The sequence below is a fragment of the Thermobia domestica genome, chromosome 17, assembly GCF_964235325.1.
Source record: "Thermobia domestica chromosome 17, izTheDome1.hap1.1, whole genome shotgun sequence".
NCBI lineage: Eukaryota > Metazoa > Arthropoda > Insecta > Zygentoma > Lepismatidae > Thermobia > Thermobia domestica.
Window position 1 is genome coordinate 94,438,033 of NC_137470.1, and position 23,399 is coordinate 94,461,431.

At 36.0% G+C, this 23,399-nt stretch overlaps 1 protein-coding gene across 1 annotated transcript in view; it reads right to left on the minus strand.

Annotated features, from left to right (window-relative positions):
• Positions 1-20,242: 20,242 nt before the first annotated feature.
• LOC145673904 (uncharacterized) overlaps positions 20,243-23,399 on the minus strand; it is a 78,506-nt gene continuing 75,349 nt past the window's right edge. The window contains exon 6 of the mRNA XM_081743713.1: positions 20,243-21,034. Within this exon, the coding sequence (XP_081599839.1) occupies positions 20,555-21,034 (480 nt within the window). The 3' untranslated portion in view covers positions 20,243-20,554. The remainder of the gene's footprint in view (positions 21,035-23,399) is intronic.

A 23,399-nucleotide genomic window follows, 5' to 3' on the forward strand; every position in this document is an offset into this window, starting at 1 on the left:
AGTGAAATCTCTGTGTATCGTATCCAGAATTTTTTTTCATTATTTTATAATTTCTAACTTACAGTACTTACGAGGAATACAAAGTGTTTCAAAAAGAATGACCTAAATTTAAAAGTCCATGTGTATTGATAAAAACATACTACAAATATGGAATAAATTGCAAAATACTCACAAAAAAGTTTTAGCTATGCTATTACAAATGTTCTGTGTGTCCACCAGCAGCAGCACGAACATGTAGACGATAGCTAAAATGGTGATAAACTTTACACAATGTATCTGCGTTTAGAGTAGTTTAGAGAACAAGCATCCTCTCTTCAAATTGGCGATACCAACGACGAATGTTTTTGGATGCAGGCGGATCAATGCCAAAACGCCGACGAAAAGCACGCTGGACCAAAATCACTGACTTAGTCTTTGCAAATTGCAGCACAGGAAACACTTTTTGTTGAGCGGACACCATCTTACTTCTGATTGACTGCAAACTGAGAAGGTAGATTGACTGACATCTGATGGCGATTTTCTGAAATTCTAGGCAACACCCATTCAAACAAGACTTATTTCCTTGCCAGCACGTCCCATCTTCCGTAATTATTACCGTCCAAAATCAGGTTATAATATTATGTTTCCGTAATTATTACCGTTTTGAAACACGGTAAATATTGTAATTCAGAAAGGTACATGTTTAAGAATCATTCATTTCCAAAAAGCTCTAGTCGTTAACTCCAATAATACTACAGCCCGGTAAAGGTCGTTGTTTACTATATATTAGTGAAACTAAATTGTTAATAAGACTCTTAAAGTTTGTAATATTAAATTTGGAGCAACAGTTTTAAACACATTTCTTTGATATATTACACATTGATCTCTTTTGTATTTTTTAGTTTAACGTCCCACGATTATGCACCGAGGCTAAGGAAGACGATGATAGTGAGATAGATGATTGCAGTGTAATGAAGTGGAAATAAATGAGAGAATCCCAAGAAACTCCCCACGCCGAGCTTTTCCACCATAAATTTCAATTGCCGTGGGCTGGGATCGAACCTGGGATCCAATGCACCAGAGGTGAACGCCTACAACTGAGCCACTGCTGCTCCTTTAACTTTCTCACTGCTATGAGTTTAGCGTAATGGTCTTTGAAGCGCACGACCTGTGGAGCTCATATGGTTCAGATACCACGTTAAACCGTAGATCCACGTTTCAGATACCCTCACTGGAGAACAGGACGCTAAACATTAATCAATCAACCAAACATTATTAGTTAAGAGCGTCTCAGAACTCTAGGATGCTTCTAATTTTCTTCGAAAGCTTTTGAGTGAAGATATATTTTCACAAGAATGTTACACATGATATGTGTATTTCAAGCAAATCGCTTTATTAGTTGCAGTCACTAATCTACCTTGGCTGTCGCTCACTCCTTCTCGGGCCCATTTCCATCAATTGAATTCCTGCTCTCTGGTGTTCGTGCTCATTAATTTTAGTTTGCCTCACGCGCACTCGCGCTTAAACTCACTTCTCTTAATTGGGCTCGCATTCACTCCCGCTTAAATTTATTTTATTTAACAGCACTTAAGAACTCTTTCCCTCTTGCTCGTGCTTTAAACATTCGTTATTTAAAGAAAAACAAAAGAAAACAAAAATAGAGAGCAATATAGTTAAATTTTCGGTTACCATGCTAGAAACAATGAATCACCTCAACTTGATGAGGTATAATGAACCGAAGAAAAGATAAAGGAAATAATGAAATATTACAGAAAAGAAAAAGGCAGGAGGTAAGTTGTGTCTGTAAGAGATAACACAAGGCAGGGGGAAGTATAGGCTATTAATAAACAAAAATAATAAATCCCATTCGGGCTCACTTCTCTCCACTTGGCTAGCGCTACCTAATGTCAATTGAGCTTGTTTATGCCACTCGGGTTCAGTTATCAGCTGTTACGATTTTATTTATTTTTTTTATAAATATATATTTATTAACAACTTTCCACCGTAGTATGAATCATTTTCTGAAAAAATGCATATGGTGTAATTTAGTGTATGGTATGCGTTCTTTTCGCACAATTTTCTCAACCACATTTCATAAATAAACGTATCATTAATAACCTAACAATATGACAACTTGTTCGTCATGCAAACATTCAGAAGGAATAGTTTACTCTTAAGGTGAGCTTTCCCCCGATGATTTTCCCATTAACGCCTCAGGCAATTTTGTTCATACTTCGTAAAGAAATGTTTCATTAATAAACTAACATACAGCATAAATTGTTTATCCCGATAACATACAGAAGGAGTGGTTTTCTCAAAGGTTGATTTTTTTGACAATTTTCTCAGTAATAACTGAGACAAATTTGTTCTAATTTCAGTAAAAATATTTTCTGCAGTAATCTTACAATATGGTATAACTCGCTTGTTCCGAAAAGAAAAATCCAAAAGAGATAGTTTACTTTGACAGTGAAATGTTTTCCGACGATTTGCTTAAAAATTACTCGAGCTACTTGGTGCAGATTTTATAAATAATTTACAATATGGCATAAATCGTTTATCATCAAAATTACAGATAGAATAATTTACCTTTGGGGGTAAGTTTTTTCGATGACCTTCCCAAAAACAACTCATTAGAAGTTTTTTGTTCATATTTCATAAATAAATGTTACATAAATAACCTAACTATATGGTATAATTCCCTCATCCTGAAAATCTAGAAGTGGTATATTATTTTGACGACAGCATTCTAAGTTTTACCCTGCAATTTTCTCAAGAACGACTCAGGCGATTGTGTTCGTATTTCATAAATAAATGTTTTATGAAAACACTAACAATATAGTATAGCTCGTTTGTTCTGAAAAGATCCACAACGGATAGTTTATTCTTGGAGGTGACTTTTTTCCTGATTTTCTCAGAAATTATTCAGACGCTTTTGTTTATAGTTCACATACAATTATATCCTTAATAATTCTAATATATGGCTTAAGTTATTTCTAACGGAAATATTACCAATGAGTACTTTACTTTTAGGCCTAAAGTTTCTTCTAGCAAAGTTTTCCAAAACACATTATTTTATTCGCAATTTCCCAAATAAATGTTTCAATAATAGCTGCAGTCTAACATGAGTCAGTGTAAGAAATTCGAGCGAGAAAGTTCAGTGCGTTTGCACCGTATCCTTTCTCAAATATATTTTTAAATGTTACACCTAACCACAATTGTCCAATTTTTGTGGTCAAATGGTTCAAGTGCATTGGTTCTAGATTTGATTTCCAGTGAGAGCTAGTGTATTTTCGTCCAGGAGATGTGACGCGTCGTTGCAAAGAAAAAAGTGTTTAAATAAACCTAACCAAGCTAATCAATAATACAAAAAAATAATAATACAATGTTACGAAATTATCAAAGAAACGTTGTTAATATTAGGTAGGTGCGACTGAAATGTCCAAACGATGATTGTCAATTCCAGAGGTAAAAAAGTGAAAAATGCAATGCCAGGTTAATCAGTGGCCTCTAGATAAAGCTAATTATCCTAAGAAGTGATTGAGATATCAAAAAATGTTGTAATCGCTGGGAGATATGTTAGGAGAATACAGAGGGTGAGAGAGAGTTTAATACTGCAAATCATGGATAGTCTGCACCTTCGTTTGAGGGCGAGTATTGAAGTCCGTAGGCCTACATAGGTTTGCATTGAAATGAACATTAGAACACAATATCTGTCTAATATTGCTAGGGGCTTACTGACAGGTTTGCAGTGCATTTGACGGGGTTCGATATTGTAACTAGCGAACTCCTAAGCCTTCCCCACTGTATACTGTAAGTTAAATTCGTGCTTAATTAAAACTATGTTTGTTTAAATTTAAAACTGTTGACCGTTATCACCTGTGCATCACTTACAGCAATCCGTCAGTAATTCTTTGTTTTGCCTTTGTTATAGCCCATAAATGTCTTTGTTCATGAGCTCCTTCGTGGCTAAGCGATTAGCGTACGCGCCTTTGGCGTGGGAGACCCGGGTTCGATTCCCAGCGAGAGCTCACGTGATTCGTAGTCCATGTTAATCAGTAGGTCGACGTCTCATATAGCTTCGTTGCTGAACGAGACGTTAAACTCAATGTCTTTGTTCATAAATTTCTTATGAACAAAGTATGGTTTTGCATATACATGGCGTGGACATTAAATTTTGACTTCTACGCCATATGTATCTAATTACATACACACCTATAGAACGAACACAACAAACTTGGAATATCTATATTGCTTGTGTATGGAAAATCACGCGGCGCTGCACGGGAGAGCCATGTGTATGGAATTACATACACATGGCAATCAACGTGTTAAGAAATGTATAATAATAAGAAATAATAATAATAATAATAATAATAATAATAATAATAATAATAATAATAATAATAATAATAATAATAATAATAATAAACAGAAAACGATACGATCACTTACATAATTTACAAATATAAGCTAACATTTATTAAAGCATATAACTGCAATGGAATTAACTCTTTGAGGCACGGGAGCCAGCGTTGCCTTGTACCCCTTGCTGCACGAAAAAAATTTCTTTTGAATTTAAAAAAAAATCATTAAAATTATGCATGTAGACTACCTTAAAACACACAAAATAAATTTAAATTTTTCAGTTAGTAGATGAACGAAAAAAATAATATCAAAGATGGTAAGCACAACTTCCCACCGTGCCTCAAAGAGTTAAGTCGTTTCTCTCTCTCAATGAACGCAAAAGCCCTTAGTGTGCCAAGGCATAGAAGAGAACTTGTGGCACTCACGACTTTGGGGCGGTGTGTGGTCAGAACATCGGATCCCTTTGTTGTTAGTCCTAGCTTTCTAGACGGATGCAGTTATTCCCGGTAGAATATACAAGCAAATAGACTTTTCTATTACTATTAAAATAAATAATTATATTCATTCCCTCAATGTGATACTTGTGGTTGCTTAACCGTATACAGACAGCTGATCCACGGAAGAATCGTTGATAATAATAATAATAATAATAATAATAATAATAATAATAATAATAATAATAATAATAATAATAATAATAATAATAATAATAATAATAATGATAATAATAATAATAATGACAGAAGCTCAACAAATATTCTTGCAAATAAGAGGAAAAAGTTTGCGCCACACTGTTCACTTTGCTGGATACACCAGTGTGCCGCTTTATACCGATTGTGGCACACTGGCTTTTTATTTTTTCCCAACTATTTCAACTGCTCATTCGATTTAGAAATAAGGTTCGCGAGAATTTCATTAAAAAATAATATACTGAGAATTTTATATAGTAGTTTGTTTTATTCGAAATTAATACTTCCTGCAACTGTTTTTTGATTGAAATTAGGCCTATTTGAAATAAAATCTTTAAATTTTACGTCCCACGTTTATGGCGGCTACGCTCAAGGAATTCTCTCTTAGGAATACACTCTTAGGTGGCTACCTGCGGGTCTGGTTCTCTTGATACCAGCTGTACCGGTTAATAATGCAGATTTTGTAACCAAAGAAAACACCATAAGTTTAAGAGCGTTAGCACATGTATTTGGTTCAAAATAATGGCCATCACTAGCCACACATTTCTTGCATCTTTCGGATAATTTGCTGATACAGCCCCAATAGAACTTTGCGTACTTGGAGGCACACTATTCAGATACACACTTTTCCTTTTCTTCATACGGTGTAAAGTGCTGCTTAGAAAGTACGTGTGCCATCGAACGGAACAATTAGTAATCTGAAGGGTCAAGTTCTGGTGAATACGGCAGATGATCTAATATTTCCCAGGCAAGGTCCTTTAACGTGTCGTTAGCACGTTTTGAATTGTGTGATGCTGCGTTATCCTGAAGAAAAATTACCTTGTCGTGTCTTGTTGTCCATTGTGGTCGTTTGACGATCAAAGTGTGGTACAGATTGACTATTTGTTGTCGGTAGCGATCACTGTTAAAGGTTTCACCGGGTTCTACCAGCTAATAATACACTACAATCGTTTGATCCCACCGCACACATAGGATTGTCTTCTTTCCGAACCGATTTGGCCGTACTGTCGATGTCGATGGTTGACCACGGTCAACTCACGCTTTTGTGCGTTGAGGATTTTCAAACTAAATCCACTTCTCATTACCAATCACTATTCGATGTAGAAAGTACTTTTCTTGCTGTCGTCGGACCAAGAGCTCAATGGTGACTTTTCGAGTTTCGATTTTTCTTTCGGTGAGCTGATGTGGCACATATTTCCCTTCCTTTAAAATCTTTCCCATTGCTTTCAAACGACTCAGAAATTGTTTTCTGAGAAACGTTTAATCGTTGTTTCTTAGTCTGACATGCATCTTCATCTAATAATGCTTGCAGTTTTTTGTCTTCAAACTTTTCCGGTTACCTGGCCGTCCATTGTCGTTCACATCAAAATAACCACTTGTAAAGCGTTTAACCCATTCCTGATACGTATCTTGGAATTGAGCATGTTCTCCATACGGTTCCCGGAGTATGCGATACCTTTCAAGAGCACTTTTCTTCAAAATAAAGTAATGAATCAATCCCTCCCGCATATGCCGTTTTTGTTGTCACGAACTTTGCCATGTTTCAGCGTAAACATCTCTATAAAGTTAACACCTTCGCCCCACTTGACATCTGAGGATTTCACGCTTTTTGTCACTGGAACGAAATAGCCCACACAGCACCTCGCATCTAAAACATTCTACTGCAATTTCATCTATTAACAACGATCGGCATTATCAACCGTTATAACTAGTATTCTCATCACAAAACAGCGTCATTATACATAGTATACATATTAGCATTATATTCTATATATATATATATATATATATATATATATATATATATATATATATATATATATATATATATATTTTACAACAAAGCAACACCGAGAAGTGCTATTAAAACGGAATATTCTACAAACTAAATCTTTAATTGATTGTCCATATTTCTTTCTGTACTTTCGCCAGTGTGACAGGCCTACACGATTAATAGAACTAAAAAATGGCAGATGGAATTCCGTTTTCTTCTCAAGCTAAAAGAAGTCGGCATTTTGCTGACACGGTTCTGTCTTTTGAAAGTAAAATTCCCAATTCCGGGCTGATTTTTAACCTTCAATCGATACCCAAACGTTTGCCGAATCTGGACATTTTCTTAGAATAACATTCACGTTTTTTTTCTTTTTTTTCTTTTTTTCTTTTTTTTTTTTTTTGTTCTTTGTTCCTTAGGAACTCACGTCTGATTGTCTGTTCGTAGTGAGTTGCTGTATTTGTATAATATTTGCAGTAATTGAACATGAAATATATTATTTGTAAACATAAAGATCATTACAGTTCAGTAGCGGGCAGTAGTAAACGCGTAAAACTAGAAAGGGAGCGAATTGGTTATTTGTTGATCTGTCCAAACTGCAAACCAAATATTATCCCATACTCTGTATTAGGGGGTTTCTAGATCGAGTGGCTGTTATCTGACTCCCCAGTTTGCCTCACGATGCTAAGCGGACACCGAAAATTTGGGTTACTGAAGCCGAAGATTCAGTCATAAAACAGACCATCTAATCTCAAGAATGTTTTCTTGAGTTACTCTAGCTGTATATATCCGGAGTGTCGTGTAATATGATGATGTTTTTGCAACTTGCGAATGCAGGACGCTTTTCATGAAGTTTCTCCTGCTACTGAACATATCTATCTGCATTAATAGTTAGATTTGACTTGAAACACTCGTGATGATTGATACCTTGACAATCAACCCATATACACAATAAAATCTTTTCCCATGAATGTTTGCTTTCAGGCTTGGTGGGGATGTTGATCCTTATCAAGCCAGTGTATGTTATGGACGATATTTTCGTAGGTAATCCCTTTCTCACTACCTGTTATAATCCTGTCAAAAAAGTGTTATATTTATCCGTGGGAGCAGACTTGTGGAGATTGACACGGGATGTGTTTTCTTCCGTTCACTGAGATTGTGAGGTACTCCGACTCCTACCTTGCTGACTTTCACTATTTCTACAGGTGACGGCAAACAGTTCACTGTGAGGTATTCAAACCTTCTTCTTTATCTCTTGTTGGTTGATGTTAATTTTGCTTTCATATTGCCTTTAAAAAGTTGTTGTTAAAGTCGGAAGGACATCCCGCCCACGGCCCATCCATTAAGGTTTTTTCTTCCGAATGAAATTTGGCAAGCCAAGTTTTAACAGACAGCTTGAACATCAGTTCTTTACAGTATACACTACATATTTTAGGTATTCGCCGTATCACTATTGCTTTGTTTACATTTCCAAAGCATCACATAATGAATATGCATGAATAAAGAATATGAGTCTGTCCGTCTGTCTGTTATTTGTGATTTTTTCAGCTTGGAGCGATTCCATTCGATAGAGCATCAAAAACTATCTGAAAAAGTGATGAAATATTTCGCGTTACTCTTAGCGTTCCCAAGATATTGGCCAAAAAATTGTTGATTTCCAGGGATTTAAGGAGTCATATCTCGGGAACCGTAAGTTATAGAGAGATGACATTGGTATAGATCAATACCTAAGAGGACGGTGAACATTTTGGTACTAAATAGTAACCAGTGGCCACTGGTTTGGACAGTGGCCAGTGGCCACCAGTTAATATCGGTACCAAAATGTTTATCGTCTTCTTTAGCCCACACGGCATAATCGTTGGACGTATAACTCAAAGATTCTTTCAAGTTCCATAAAGATGAGGAGTAGGTAACAAGTTTTTACTGCAGTGTAATCTGGTGATATTCTGTCTTGTATTGAACTGCGCTTCCTGGTTACTATTTCGTACTGGTAAGAATTTCTTTCTTTTGTGTATATCTTTCGGTTGTTAATTCAGCATACAACAACATTATAATGAAGTACGAATAACAATTATTGGTATTGTTTGAGTGAATAGATATGTTTTGACACTCAAACTTTATGTATTGAAGTACATATTGAGTGTTTGGTACACTACAGTGGAGCACCAATACTCAACTGACTGAAGTTTTCTTTATTTTAATGATTATGGTAGTTTACACAATTGTGAGAAAATGTTAATTTCGTAATACATTAACGTATGCATTTCAGCGCACTACTTTCTATTAAAAATGAAAATTTGTTTACCGGAGTGCTGTATTACGGCATATGAAAAAACTGCACTACATCTTGACTTTATTCCTGTCAATATTGACGAGCATTTTATTACTGTGCGATTATTTCTTAAATTGCTACTTACTAAGCTCACGCTTGTTTGCCTTATAAGGTTATAATATTAATATGTTCGTTACTCCAAACGAGAACTCTTGACTGGAAGCGAATTTTTAGAACTGTGATTTTACAATAGACAACTAGAGCCATTATCTTGGTTGAGGACACAGATGGAGTCAATCCGTTAATCTCTCTACGAGTAACGGTGGCCATCCATATCCCGTTCAAAATTTAAACATTTCCTGGCTTCTCTGCAACCTGTACAGTAGCAAAGAAATGTTGGTTGCCTATAAAGAAGGATATGTTCTTTTGCTTGTGTAGTTATCTGGGCCGAGTTCGTTAGCGTAGCCAATCCGTTAACTACTTTATGGGGTAACGGTCTTTAACGGTGGCTACTCATATTCCGTTAAAATTTATAGCATTCTCTGGCTTCTGTGCAACCTATACAGTAGCAATGTTGGTTTCTTATAATAGAAAGATATGTCTTTTTGTGTGTGCAGTTATCTCGGCCGAGTTTTTCAGTGAAGTCAATTCGTTAACAATTTTACGGGTAACGATGCCTTTTACGGTGACTATCCATATCCCATTTTTTAAAAAATGGCCGTTATTTCTTTATTACATCTTTTAGGATTATACTGGGAGTGTTGAAATTTAAAAAAAAAAAAGTAAAGCATCATATCCTACGAGTTATACATTCCAACACAACACATTTGTATATGGGGTTAGTATATGTTTCCGTTGTTCGTTTCATGGCCAGATGATAATGAAAAATAACCATTTTCCAGTCTAAGATGAATCTTTATTGTTTGGAGTATTTTAGGGAGGTTAGTAATAAGTTTGACTGGAATAGTGGTGCACAAAATGTATATTATCATATTATTATTTATTAAAAGCTGAAACACCCCTTTTTCGAATCGGGAAAAAAGGATTATAGAAAATATTTGAATCCCTTTCCCCATTTAGATACACACTTTAATGAGAATTTAATGATAAAAATCGGTAATGTCACCTTCTTTCCATCTCCACCATGCCAATGGGAGACGGTTTTCTACTTTAAACGGCATCAGGAGTATCCTCATCTCATCGACCACAAAAACTATGGATTCGGCACTAATATCAGTCGTTTTTGATTATTTTTGCATCTCCTACTCAATTTTTCGCGTAAATTATGACTCCATTTGCTCCCCTACCTTAGGATATGCATTTTAATCAATTTAACGTCATAAGATCCTTGGGAAGACTAATGTTGATAATCACACCGATTATATATTATTTTTAATTGATCATCAGGCAGAGACTCGTATTCGCTCTTAGACAGTAGAACCTGGATATTTAGATAGAACTTGCACTAGTTCGTATGTAGTTTCTTTACCCGACTACGATTGATCCCATAATTCTCGAGCTATGAAGCTTTAAAGTTTATTTTTCGTCGTTTTCGGTGGCTTATAACTTTAGAAGGACGCAGTTTTCACCCTATATTTACAAGACGTTTTTCTGTTTCTTTCAAGATTTGCTACAAGATTAGTATCATTGCTGTTGCCATTATTTCAGCACCTCATATACCTACTTTTACTCTATCGTTTTGGATTCATTTTTATTACATATTATATTTTTTTACCTTTTTAATTTTATATATCTATTTTTTGTTACAACTTTCGCACCTGATATTGTTTTTCTTTTTGTTACTATAGTTATTGACATGTTTTGTTTTATGACACCACTTCAAGATTTTTTTGTATATAAGTATGTCCTGAGAGCATGTATAAATACTGTGGAAAATGTCAGTATAATTAATTCTAAGCATATTTGAAAATGGGTTCCGTTCCTAACGGTTTGAGTGCTATAGGTTGTGAACTAATGTTGGTCGTATGTTCTTTACTGCCCATCCTGCAGTTATTCTACACACATTTGGATGGAATAGACTTTCCAAAGGTTTGCAGCATGTGAGAACGGTATCTTTGAAAGGGGAGTTATTGAGGGAAATTTAGGAAAATCAAGATTATTTAAGAGCATTATATGGCAACACTGATTCTCTAATTTCTCTCAATAGCTTCCTTTCCAAAGACACCATTCGCACATACTGCACGCTATTGGAAAGCTCAATCCATCATCATTCAAGTGCGCTGTTTCACCTCTGTAGAGTAATCACAGGATGAACACTAAACAACATAAGACCAAAAATGGTTTACAACCTGTAGCACTCAAACCGTTGATAATAGGACTCATGTTCGTATGAACTTTTTGTCAAGCCAGCCTTTCTTTGAGCTTGGCCTTCAAATATAGTTATCTTTTAGTTCCTACGCGATGGGCTACTTGCCCACGGAATTTAGTTCATATCTGGCCAGTAGTTACCGAGGAAGTGACACATATAAGACGAACCGAGCCTGTCCTTGGCTTACTCCGATCACAAAATATAACAATTTTTATTCCCTAGACAATGGGCTACTTACACATCAGATTTACTTTACATCTGGCCAATAGCTACCGGGAAATAAAACGTCATATATATATACACACACACACACATTCACATACACCTGGAGTGAAACTATAAGCTCCAATTTGTTCATGCCGAGAGCTGAAAATAAACAAGCCGAGGTGAACCGATCTCAGAAGATTCGGGCGTGCAAAGCTGTGGAACACAGTCCCTATTGTCGAGCCGAGCCTGTTGCTTCGAAACTTGGCTTCCTTGGCCTCCAAAACTAGCTATCTTTAATGACGACTGGCTACTTGCGTACCTAATGTCATTCAGATCCGGCCAGTAGTTGTCAAGAAATAAAGTACCACATACAAAGCGATTCGAGCCAAACCTGTCCCTCACGCCAAGCCCACCCAGCCAGCAATGGATCATTTTTATTTGTTTGGCCGTGGGTTATTTACCTATCAAATTGTGTTCAGGTCCAGCCAGTAGTTGCCGAGAAGTGAAGTACCACATACATGCACACACACATGCACCTGGAGTAAAACTATAAGCCACCGTATGCTTACACCGGAAGCCAAAATTATGAAAACATGGTAATATATTTATGATAATATTTTCGTATTTTTAATTGTTTTTATAATCCTCACTTTTCAAGATTTTTTTCTTTATTTATTATTTTTCGCTTTCTTGTATTTCTATCAATCTACACGTCCCATTCGCTCTGTCTTCTTCAATAAACTCCATCTAGTGGCCCACGTAGCGTAGTTGCTAACGCTCTCGCATTTGCGGTCGGTTGGTGGCAGATTCGATTCCTCGTGGTTGCACTCGGTCGAAAGGATGTAACAACTTTGCCAGGCCAGCCATCCTGAATGAGGTTTTCCCTCATTCACATCAGATAAATACCAGGATGGTACCTTACTACATATCTCACGCCTTTTCCTACTTCTTGTATTAATTCCTTCCTTCTCCACTCCCCGGAAAGTGTGCTTGTCCATGGACATGAGGGACTGAAGCCCATAAATACTGGTAATGCCCTCGTATGTATAAATAAATGAAACTAAACTCATCTACTTTCAGTCTGGCAACAATATGATGTGAGCACCTGACTATATTTCAGCATGGTGTCCACCTAGACCATTCTCTGCATTTTCTTTGTTCTTATATGTTTTGTTAAACCCCTCCCCTATCTGATAAAACATTTAGAGAAAGTGCTCATAGTAATCGTTTTCCATGTTGTAATCATGTTTTCATGTTTTTCCCCCTCGAGATTCCTTTGTTTCAGCCATATGTTGTACTCATAAGTCTGCTTGTTGTTATTACACCAATTGTAGTTGGGGCCGCGGTGTTTCAGTGGTAGAGTGTTCGTCTCTGGTGCATGGGATCTTTGGTTCGATCCCAGCTAGCGCCAAGTGAACTTTGTGGTGGACAAACACCGTGTGTGTTTCTCGCGGTTCTCCTGTTTCTTCCCACTTTCTTCATTCCACCATTTCATTCATTTCTCATCATCATCGTCTCCTTTAGCCTAGCTGTCATAACTGTGGGACGTATGATTTCATTTCATTTCACCAAATGTAGTTACTCTGCTACTATTCTGGGATTTGACTTAATTTCTGTTCTACTATTACTGCAGCTAGAAGTAGTAAGTAGGGTACACCAAAAATATTTCACTTGTTGAATCTTGTTCGCGCAGAGAGGAATCTAACGCCTGAAATACCAAACAGACTTTTGTAGAGTTTTCCCTAGTAGTTATTTATGTAATCTCGTTTCTACCAACTGTTACTGTTACATTTTTTACTTTCGAGCGACGAAAGGACAGAAAGTTTGGTGATCATCAAAAAAACTGAATTCGAGATTTCAACGGATTTACACGTTTCATGGGTCATACATATCGAACAAGTAATTTTTCAACATCTGTCTGTTCCTTCTGATGTACTTTCACCTAGAGGCCATATTGGTCATTATGTCGAGACCAGATTTTGAACTTAAGGTTTTTGTGTGATTCTCTTTTTTTTTTTTTTTTTTTTTTTCAAATTTTCGTCCTATCCCTAAAAATAACAAGTACGGACCACCACATTAAACTTTCTTGTTCCAATTCCTTAAACTAAACTGTCCGTATGTTGTGCTGCAGTTATTAATGAATTTTGAACACGAACAAAATTCTAAGGCGTTTTCGGGAACCTTCACCGAAAGAAAAGTCTCCAAAAGTACACTACCAATTGTAGATTTTTCTATAAGAAATAACTTAGTTAAGGTACTTGTTTATAAAATAGTAATAAAATACTATGAGTGATTTAAAAAAAAAAAACACCCGAAAAGTAGACTTTCCCTTATGGATTTACAGATGTTCTCATGCAAGTGATTTATTCAGCATTATGAATATGTATTATTGAAATATGACCCGTGTCGTTTTTGAGAAAGTAGTCTGAAAAGAAACTTATCCCCAAGAGCAAACTATCCCTTGTGATCTTTTTTCGTAAGGAATAATTTACTCAATATTATAGAGTTATTATTGACATATTTGTTTATGAATTATCAACAAAATGGCGTGACTCGCTATTGAGAAAATCGTCCGAAATAATACCCAACCCCAAACTCAGGCGCAATCCAACTGTTCTATACTTTGTCGCTGTTACTCCCGGCCTGGCTCAACCTACTTGTTTACTCTTGCTGACCTGCAAGCACATGGAGTTAATGCGGTGTTTTAATTTAACGCACACCTCTGAACTTGCCAATCAGTTACGACTGAACAGCTTTTGCTTAGTGGCGCGACGTGGCAACGGGGGAGTTCTTTTAAGGACATGAAAGTCATCAGCAGCTAACGACAAGCGCGCTGTCTTCTGCTGTAGACAGTAGTTCTACGTGATTGAGAGATGGTTCATACAGCGACACGACTATACAGTAGTTGTGCACTTGTAAAAAAGTTTCCCGAATTTCTTCCAGGTTGATCCCATTTTGAACTTATTTCTATAAAATTACAGGTGTGCATGACTTTAAAAAATACAGACACTGGCACTCTGTGAGATTAGATTTGCATAGTGAATTTCAAGGACTAGTCGTACATTTAAGTTACAAATAAATTTTTACTTAGTAACTGCTATATAATAGTCGAGTGAATTTTGGGATATCATGTAGACAAGCTTACATATTAAGTGTTAGAGAATGGGATAATTTCTGTGGTGTTTCAGGTGAGTTTTCTTTTTTATTATTATTTTTTTTCTATAAATGACAATCAAGTTTTTATTATCAGAAATGCGGGCTGTATATAGATTTGTTTTACCAGGTTTCGGTGGCAGCTACTTCCAGAAGGACATACTTAATTTGGTATACATATGCGAATGTTTGAACTTACCAGAAGTAACAGCGTATTGGCAACAGGTAAGAAAGCTCGGAATTGTTAATAAATGTTCAGAAGCGATTTGTATTATTTATTTTGCAATATGCACTCTCACCTGCAAAATTAATATTCTATACATATTCTTCGTCTGTGATATTCAATGAACTTAAAAAGTTCGTTACTGAATTATCTGTGTGTGTTTACCTGTCTGTTTGTTATGTGCGATTTTTTTACTTTTGATCCCTCCAATCGATAGAGCATCAAAAACTATCTTAGCAAGTGATGGAATTTTTCGCGTCACTCTTACTGTTCTTAAGATATTGGCCCAAAAAGTCCCGATTTCGGGAGATTTAAGGAGCCATATTTCGAGAACAGTAAGTCATAGAGAGACCACATTGGTGTTGATCAATACCTAAGAAGATAATAAACATTTTGGTACAAAATAGTAACCGGTGTCCACTGTCCAAGTGGCCACCGTTCATCAGATATTCCCAACATCTTTGGTTGTACCAAGACGAACTTTTCTCAACTTGACTTTGGCTCTTGTGCCGTACGCAGATCAATCAACTTTCTCTTCAGGATGGTAACAACTATTTCGTTCCTTCTCAGGAAATATTTCGTTACCTCGCATGCCCAACCTTATACCTTAAGAGTCTGGTGCAACTTCTACGCTAGTTCGGGTTTCCACTGGTCACTTAGATTTGTTTCTAGGACAAACTTTTCCGAGCCAATTATAAACTGCTGTTTTCGGATCTATCGGCATCTTGTGCCTATGGAGTCACTCTTGGATGTCGTGCACATGGTGGGAGTACGCAATTGCCTAGGCACGACTGACCCAATTGGACATTCTCACTGCTCTTGGATCTTCAAGGTCGTACTATCTAGACGCAGTCCGCAATATCTTAGGACCCAGAGCTCCGAGCTTGACTCCTGGTAAATCCTTGCTGTCACTCTGCCCGATTTCCTAGCGAAGTTATCCGATCTTGTTGTCTTGGCTAACTTAATACTCTGTTTAATACCAGTTATTGATTCAGTAATTATGCGTCATGAGTTATTGACTAAATAATTATTGTGTCATTAGTAATTGATTCAATAAATACTGAGTCAATAACTAATAACGCACTAATTATTGAATCAGTATTGGTATTGAAAAAATTAATTCTTTTTAAGTTCGTTCTGGCTCTTCGAGCATTCTCAACTGGTTCACTCTCCACTTTAGAGGTACGAACAACCAAGTCCGTATTTATATATTGTTCGCCCCTGTACTCTAAATAATTTGCCGCCCCGCGCACGAAATACCCCCTCCCCCCGAAAACGATAAATATTAAAGTTGAATTCACAGTTTTCGGGATCGGTGAGTTGAATAGTGACAGTTTTAATGCAATTCAACTTCAAGTTCATACTCCACTCCCCAGGGAGGGGGCGAGATTTTAAAAGTAATCGAAAACGACAGATATTAGAGCTAAATTCATTGTTTCGAGGTCGCTGAGTTTAACAGTATCAGTTTTCATGATATTCAAGTTCATCCTCATCCCTTGGGATGGGGTTGGGAGAGTAGACTTTTAAAAATAATCAGATAAGCTACTAATTAGTAACTACTCTAATTAGAGCAAATTAAATACATTAACATATTTCTCGCGCTTGCGTGGGACTCTGTGGGTTGCTAGTTTTAAAATTACTTTATTGTGAATCTTTAAAAAAAAATCCAAAATTTTGCCGCTCCTATATTCTGCCGCCCTGTGCTCGAGCACAGAATAGCACTTTCCTAAATACGGAATGACGAACAACACTTTAATATACCGTGCACCACACACTACACTTGACAGAACACTCGCTGAACCCTTTTCTATTTACGGAAAGCAACAACGCATTAGTCTCGTTGACTCATAATAGGTAGACACACACAACATATTCTGACTACTTCCATCGGAAGGTCTTTGACTCGACCTCATACTACTAATCACTAGTACTATGACTAGTATAGTAGTAATAGTAATAGTAGTAGTAGTCACTCGTAGTAGGAAGTCAGAAGTACTAGTATACTGATTAACAATGTGTCTACCAGCTATTGTTTTCTATCAAAGCTGTAAGGCGATTCTGCATGCTATACACCTATCTCTCACACGTTCGTTGTCTGTTACGGATACTATCTCACGTTTCTATCACATGTTGTGGCAATTTATCCTTTGTTCTCTTCTATCTGCAACCCCATACCCTTACAATGATGCCCCAAAGTTTCTGTATTGGATTTCAGTCTGGAGATTAGGCTGGCCAGTCCAAAACCAAAAATTCAGGGTGTGAATTTAACTATTCCGTAGTAACTCGTGCCTTATGAACGCTGCTATTATCATGCATAAAAGTTATTCTTGGCATTTCTTCAGCAGGATAGGGTCAGCGCACTGATGGCAACATACAGTCCTCAAAAATTTGAACATACTCGTTAGCGTTCATTTTAGATGATACATCAACTAGTCCACCAGCCCCATCTGCACTCATTCATGCCCAAACGCATACAGGGACATGGCCTTGTCTACGTGTTGGCTGAACGTTCTGTGGTAGATATCCTGTGTTATCCTGCCGCCACACTTCCTCCGTCATCTAAACTAAATACTTTCTCATCACTCCAGATTACACGGTTCCAGAACTCTTGCGACTTGTTGATGTCCGCCCTTACGAACTCTAAGTGAGCATGTATATGTGTATTTGTTAGTTTAACCTTCTAAACAGAACAAATAATATGAGTACAGTTACATACAATGTTCTAGTAGTGCATTTTCTAGAGAGAAAAAAGTTTGGTGGACATGTTCTAGAGGGCACAAACCAATGAAGTCCATATCAAATACTGACTATTTTCATGAGTGTATTTATTTATATATTAATCCTTTAAATTCTGATATTTATTATTATTATTATTGAGTTGAGTTCTGTTGATTTTGAGTTTAACGTCCCTTTCAGCAGCGCGGCTATATAAGACAGGGCCTACTGATTAACGTGGAATCCGATCCACATGAGCTCCCGCTGAGAATCGAACCCGGGTCTCCCTCGCCAAAGCCGAGTACTTTATTATTATTATTATTATTATTATTATTATTATTATTATTATTATTATTATTATTATTATTATTATTATTATTATTATTAGCAGTAGTAGTTTAGCTATGTTGCTAATTCTTTATTCGTTGAGATGTGAATTCTACTCATAATATCTATGACAATTGTTAAGAAAAGTTCTAGAGGTGTAGAAAACATTCTTTTCAGCCTGAGAAAGCAGTAGTTTAGTTAGTGCCACAAAAGAAAAAGTTAGAGGGGAAATTTCCCAGGCTTACCCTGTACAAATATATCATTGGTTACATGTATTGAAATGTGAGGTTATAGTTTACTAAGAGTTACTAACATGGTAAAACGTCTTGTAAAGATAAATATTGTTAGACTAATTTATCACAGTTCTAAATAACATAATGTTTCTCTACGTGTTATATTAACTAATAATATTGAACTTATGTTGAATAGTTTACAAAGAATTCAACAAATGTTTCCAGAATTTGTGCATAAATAAATTATTGGTAGTATACAGTGATTTATTTCAAGCCGGGAATCCAGGGAAAGTCCCACCCTCTAGCTTTCCCTTCCCTGGCACTAACTTAGGCACTAACTTAATTACTCCTTTTCCAAACTGGGAAGAATATTTTCCACCTCTCGAGAAATTGTTTTGTATAATACATTTCATAAAATTTATCATCAGTTACAGTAGCTCAGGTGTAAATGATTTTTTTAAGAACATACTGAGATTATCGTTTGAATCTCAACTAATATATAACCAACATACATGCATGCATTAAATTTTAATAATAATATCAAATGTTGAAGGATTTGTATATAATACATATACAATACTCATTAAAATATGCACTATTTGATACGGACTGTTGATCTTCCCCCTGTGGAAAATTCCCAAATAAAACACTGAGCATACATGATATATTCTGTAGCAATTTTTCAATGTAATTGTTTGCGACTTGTCTTCATTATTATGATGGGATCTTCCATTCAAAGCCCAAGGTGCGTTTAATATCAGATCGATGTTTACGTGACGAATGACGACGTCTGTGTCGTAACGAGGGTCGTGGAATTGTGACCTCCCTAGATTTTTCCCAAAATTTCTGGAGCTCCTGATCCATAGATGTTAGCTGTGTAATGAATCTTCCAGTTTGGTCAATCGTCTAGTACAACGCTTCTTCTTCTTCCTATTTTTTTTTCAGTTGCGGAGCACTTTTTCAAGCAAACTTTTCTTCTAGAGCACAAAAAATGTTTAGTTCTATCTGTCTATGTTGTGCAATTTAAAAAAAAAGAAAGAAAGAAAGAAAGCTATTATGTCGATTATGAATAAAATATGAACGCAGTTTTCATTCTTTTATCTTCATTAGAAACAATAGTACAAAATGAGGGACAATATTATTTTTTATTTCATATTGTAATCCTCTTATTTGAAACGTAATATTTTAGTAACGTTATTACTAACAATAGGATATCAGAGAACATTTTTTTTTCTTGATCGAAGTGATCTGCTTTTTAACGAAACAGGGAGGAAGAAATTCATTTTTTGTCATGTTATATTGTTTAGCAGCTAAAAATGATCATTTCCATCACTGCTGCTGAAGTAGGCCCTGAGAATCACTCGTGGGGTCCCATGGAATCTGCGGAGCACAGTTTGGGAAAGACTGCCGTAGTGAATGTAGATTTCAGTTTTAGATTCAAGCACTATTTATACTTTTCTGCACACATTATTCTTATATTTTGACCAAGTAATAGAAATATCAGTTAGGTACTCGTAAATTTGCTTGAGCAGTTGTCAATCCTAACCTCCATAGGAAGAAACCAAGGAATAAACATGAGTTGTTTGTTCTTTCTCTTGTATTGTCATGTTATTGTAACATCAAATCTCCAAGTTTCCAATTTTCGAAAATATAGTTGTCCTCTTCTTACTATCTCGTTTACACATTAACTCCTTATTTTGAACTCAGAATGTTTCGTTAAATATATAAAGATCTAGAGTGTGTAAACACATTTTTAATTTAGAAAACCAGAATTATCAAAATAGAAACAATTTGTCAAATGAACGTTTTCTGTAATGTAAAAGTGAACAAAAAGTAAAAAACTTTTGTTTTCAGTTTCCAAAGTGAAGTTATCTATTATATTCTAATTCTTAAAGAGGGCCATGCTACACAAACATACTCTACGCAAGTTTAATAGTAGTATTCGTATTTTACAAAGCAAACAATAGAAGAAACTTAAAGATATTTTTATTATAAGCTTTCATTCACCATTTGAATTTGTCATGTTCATTAAACGCATATATCGTACATTATCGTAAATTATGCATCAATTTAATATTTTATTCTTTCTTGTAACATCTTGTTCCGTGTTCATCTTTAACACAGTAATTTTAAGAGTTGTCTCATTTTCATATCGCATGTCTCTAATATTGTATATTAATATAATAAACGTGTTCCAAAAATAGTATTAAAACATAATAACATGCCACCTACACAAATATTGAACTGGAAACAAAGGTGGTCTCTAGAAGAGTACATATTATGATTTTATACTATGTTCTTTTGATATTACATTGTTTCTTATCTTTAATTTCCTGCAGCAAGCGTTTGCATCGAAGTACGCTCCATTTCGTTATCACCCGCCCTTGGAAAACATAATCTTCGGGAGAGAGTTTGGTTTTATACTTTGAAACAGCTACAGCGCATTGAATTCGTTCCTCAGTGCATGTATCATCCTCCTCTTCGGTAGAATTTCCTCCATCTTCTGAAAAATACTTATCCCTCTTCTGGAATCTCAACGCCCTGACACTCTTCCGTTTTGAGTTATAAGTGGAGCTGATTTCCTCATTACTCTGACTTGCATGAGGAAGAGGAGCGTATTTATTACAAAAGTTTAAAGCTTTGCGTAGCTGTTCAGCTGACTTAGCATTACGAATAAATGGTGCCCGAAACATAATTGGAGGGATATTTATTTTGCCTTGTTTTATCTTCTCTAAATCCCTTTGGAACTGATTTTGAGTATCAAGAACTTTCTGAAATAAGGAAAATACAAGGGTCAGTATTTTTTTCTAAGTTTCTACATTTTTACTATATTATTTATAGTATATGTAGGACAAAGTAGGAGAAACGCTTCTTATAATCAAGAGTCACACATCCATACCTGAGAAAAGGAAATGAACTGATAACATTTGGATAGTAAAGAAACAACGTCCAAGAATATGTTAGAAATTTAATTACTTCCATTTCGCTGGTAGAATACGTTTTTTATCTTCTGGTGTACTGTTCACTGGCAGAGAAAACGTGTTCCACATTAATTTTCTTACTATTCCCCATTGGGCAAGTTATATGGTGTTCTTAGTGGGTAATAATATGATGATATTGGGGTATGCCGCGGCAAAATATGACTATTACCATCCATTTTATTAATTGTCGGTGAACATTATGTGCTCTATTTATGTCCTAATATTCTGATTCCGTTAATTAAGGAGCATATGGGGAAGCCTCGCTAGCACGCTCGCCAAACAGTTTCAGCATACGCCGTCTTTTTTTGTCTTCATATTATAATGCTTCATGATGCATCGTTTTACATGTGGTAGTAGTGGTATAGAATGTGCCCCCACAAAAAGTATATAATGCGGTTGTATGCTCAAAATATGAATGCTACGACTTGGGGATGAGATGGTATGTTCATTTTTGTGGGGAATCCCAGGAAAATTGGCCCAATAAAGTATAAGTATAAAATCGTTGCTTACTAAAGCATTAATAATTCGAAAAAGTTACACACATCGTTACTTGAAGATATATAATATGTGTGACTTGGCTGTTTAAGAGTGATTTGTAGTAGTTTTATTATATGACTAACGACCACTTCTAATCTACTAAAAGCAAAGCGGCTTACACACACTACTATGCCAAGGCACTGTTAAACACAAAAAATTCATTATCAAATCCGTAGCTGGATGTTGAAAGAAGCGCTGATCTCTCTTGACGCTTCAAACGAATTGAAACGGCCGTACAGCAAATTGTGGCAAAAGTAGTTGCACCAAAGCATGAAAACATATATTTTTCCTATCCCTTAAGTCAAATTTAGTACCATTCCATTAAAAATTAGTTGTCACTACCGAGGTAGTGAGACGACGTTACAAAAATGATATACAAAAGGTAGGACTAAAGAGAATAAAGAGACATAATTTCCCTAATAAGGAGGATTAATGATAGCACAACTCGTAATACACATTTGCAACTGATCACTCCTTCCAAACACCGTAAAAACGAAGAATATAACTTGTTAATATCTATCAACACTTAACACAAATGAAGTATCCGATTGGTTTTGTGTATAAGGCATATTGAATACATGGGACACTGACCAAAATATAAATAACTTTGCTCTTGACATCCTAGCAATTGTGAAATTCTTCGTTCCTTTTGCTAGTTAAAAAAAGATGCAGAACTCACTTGACATTGATTAAACTGATTTGAACTGGATTGAATCATACTGGATTGAATCTATTGACAAAACAGTTACAAAGAAGATAAATTTGAAGGCCCGGCGGAAAACTCGCAATCTTCAACGAGCAGTGAGTGGAGGTTCCTAAATTGAAGAGGGAGTCCTCAGAAATTGATGAATACAGACATAGTTCTATCTCTGAGGTCGCGGAGTGTGTGGAAGATGAATACAAACCAAGGACATCGACTGGAAAACCCCAGTAGCAGAAGAGAATTCAAGTTAGATCAACAGTGCTAAACAGTTATTAATTCGGAGTCTCTCATCGGGCAAGAGCTGCCGTAGCGTTAAGTGTTCTACAAGATGTTGGGATGAAAACTGATACAAATTTTTCCTCTGTAGTTGATAAGTGTAAAGTAAGAAGAGAACAGAGTCATGTTAGAACTAATCTGAAAAGTGAATTCAGACCTCCCTAGGAAAGTTGGGATCTCTTCTTTGATGGACGAAAATATACTTTTGTCATAAAAAAGTTTAATGTCAAGTAATTTCATAAAATTGTGCAAGAAGAACACTATTCTCTTATCCAGAAACCTGGATAAATTTATATTGGACATGTATTTCCTTTCTCGATTATGTGAAATGATATAACTCAAACAATAATTTCTTGCTTGTCTGAACTAACAATATCAATTGAAAAATTAGAAGTAGTAGGGTGTGATAGCACTGTACTTAACACTGGATGGAAGAACGGTGTCATCCTCTGACTAGAAAATCATGTAGGACGCCCGCTATGATAGAGCATCTGGCTCCAGCATTTTATTGAGCTTCTTTCTCGCCACATTTTTCTACATATTGGTGGTCATACTACAAGGCCTAAATCTTTTACTGGGCCAACAGGGCAGCAGCTCTCTTGCTGTGAAAAACTCCTTGTGGTAGATTATGAACCCATA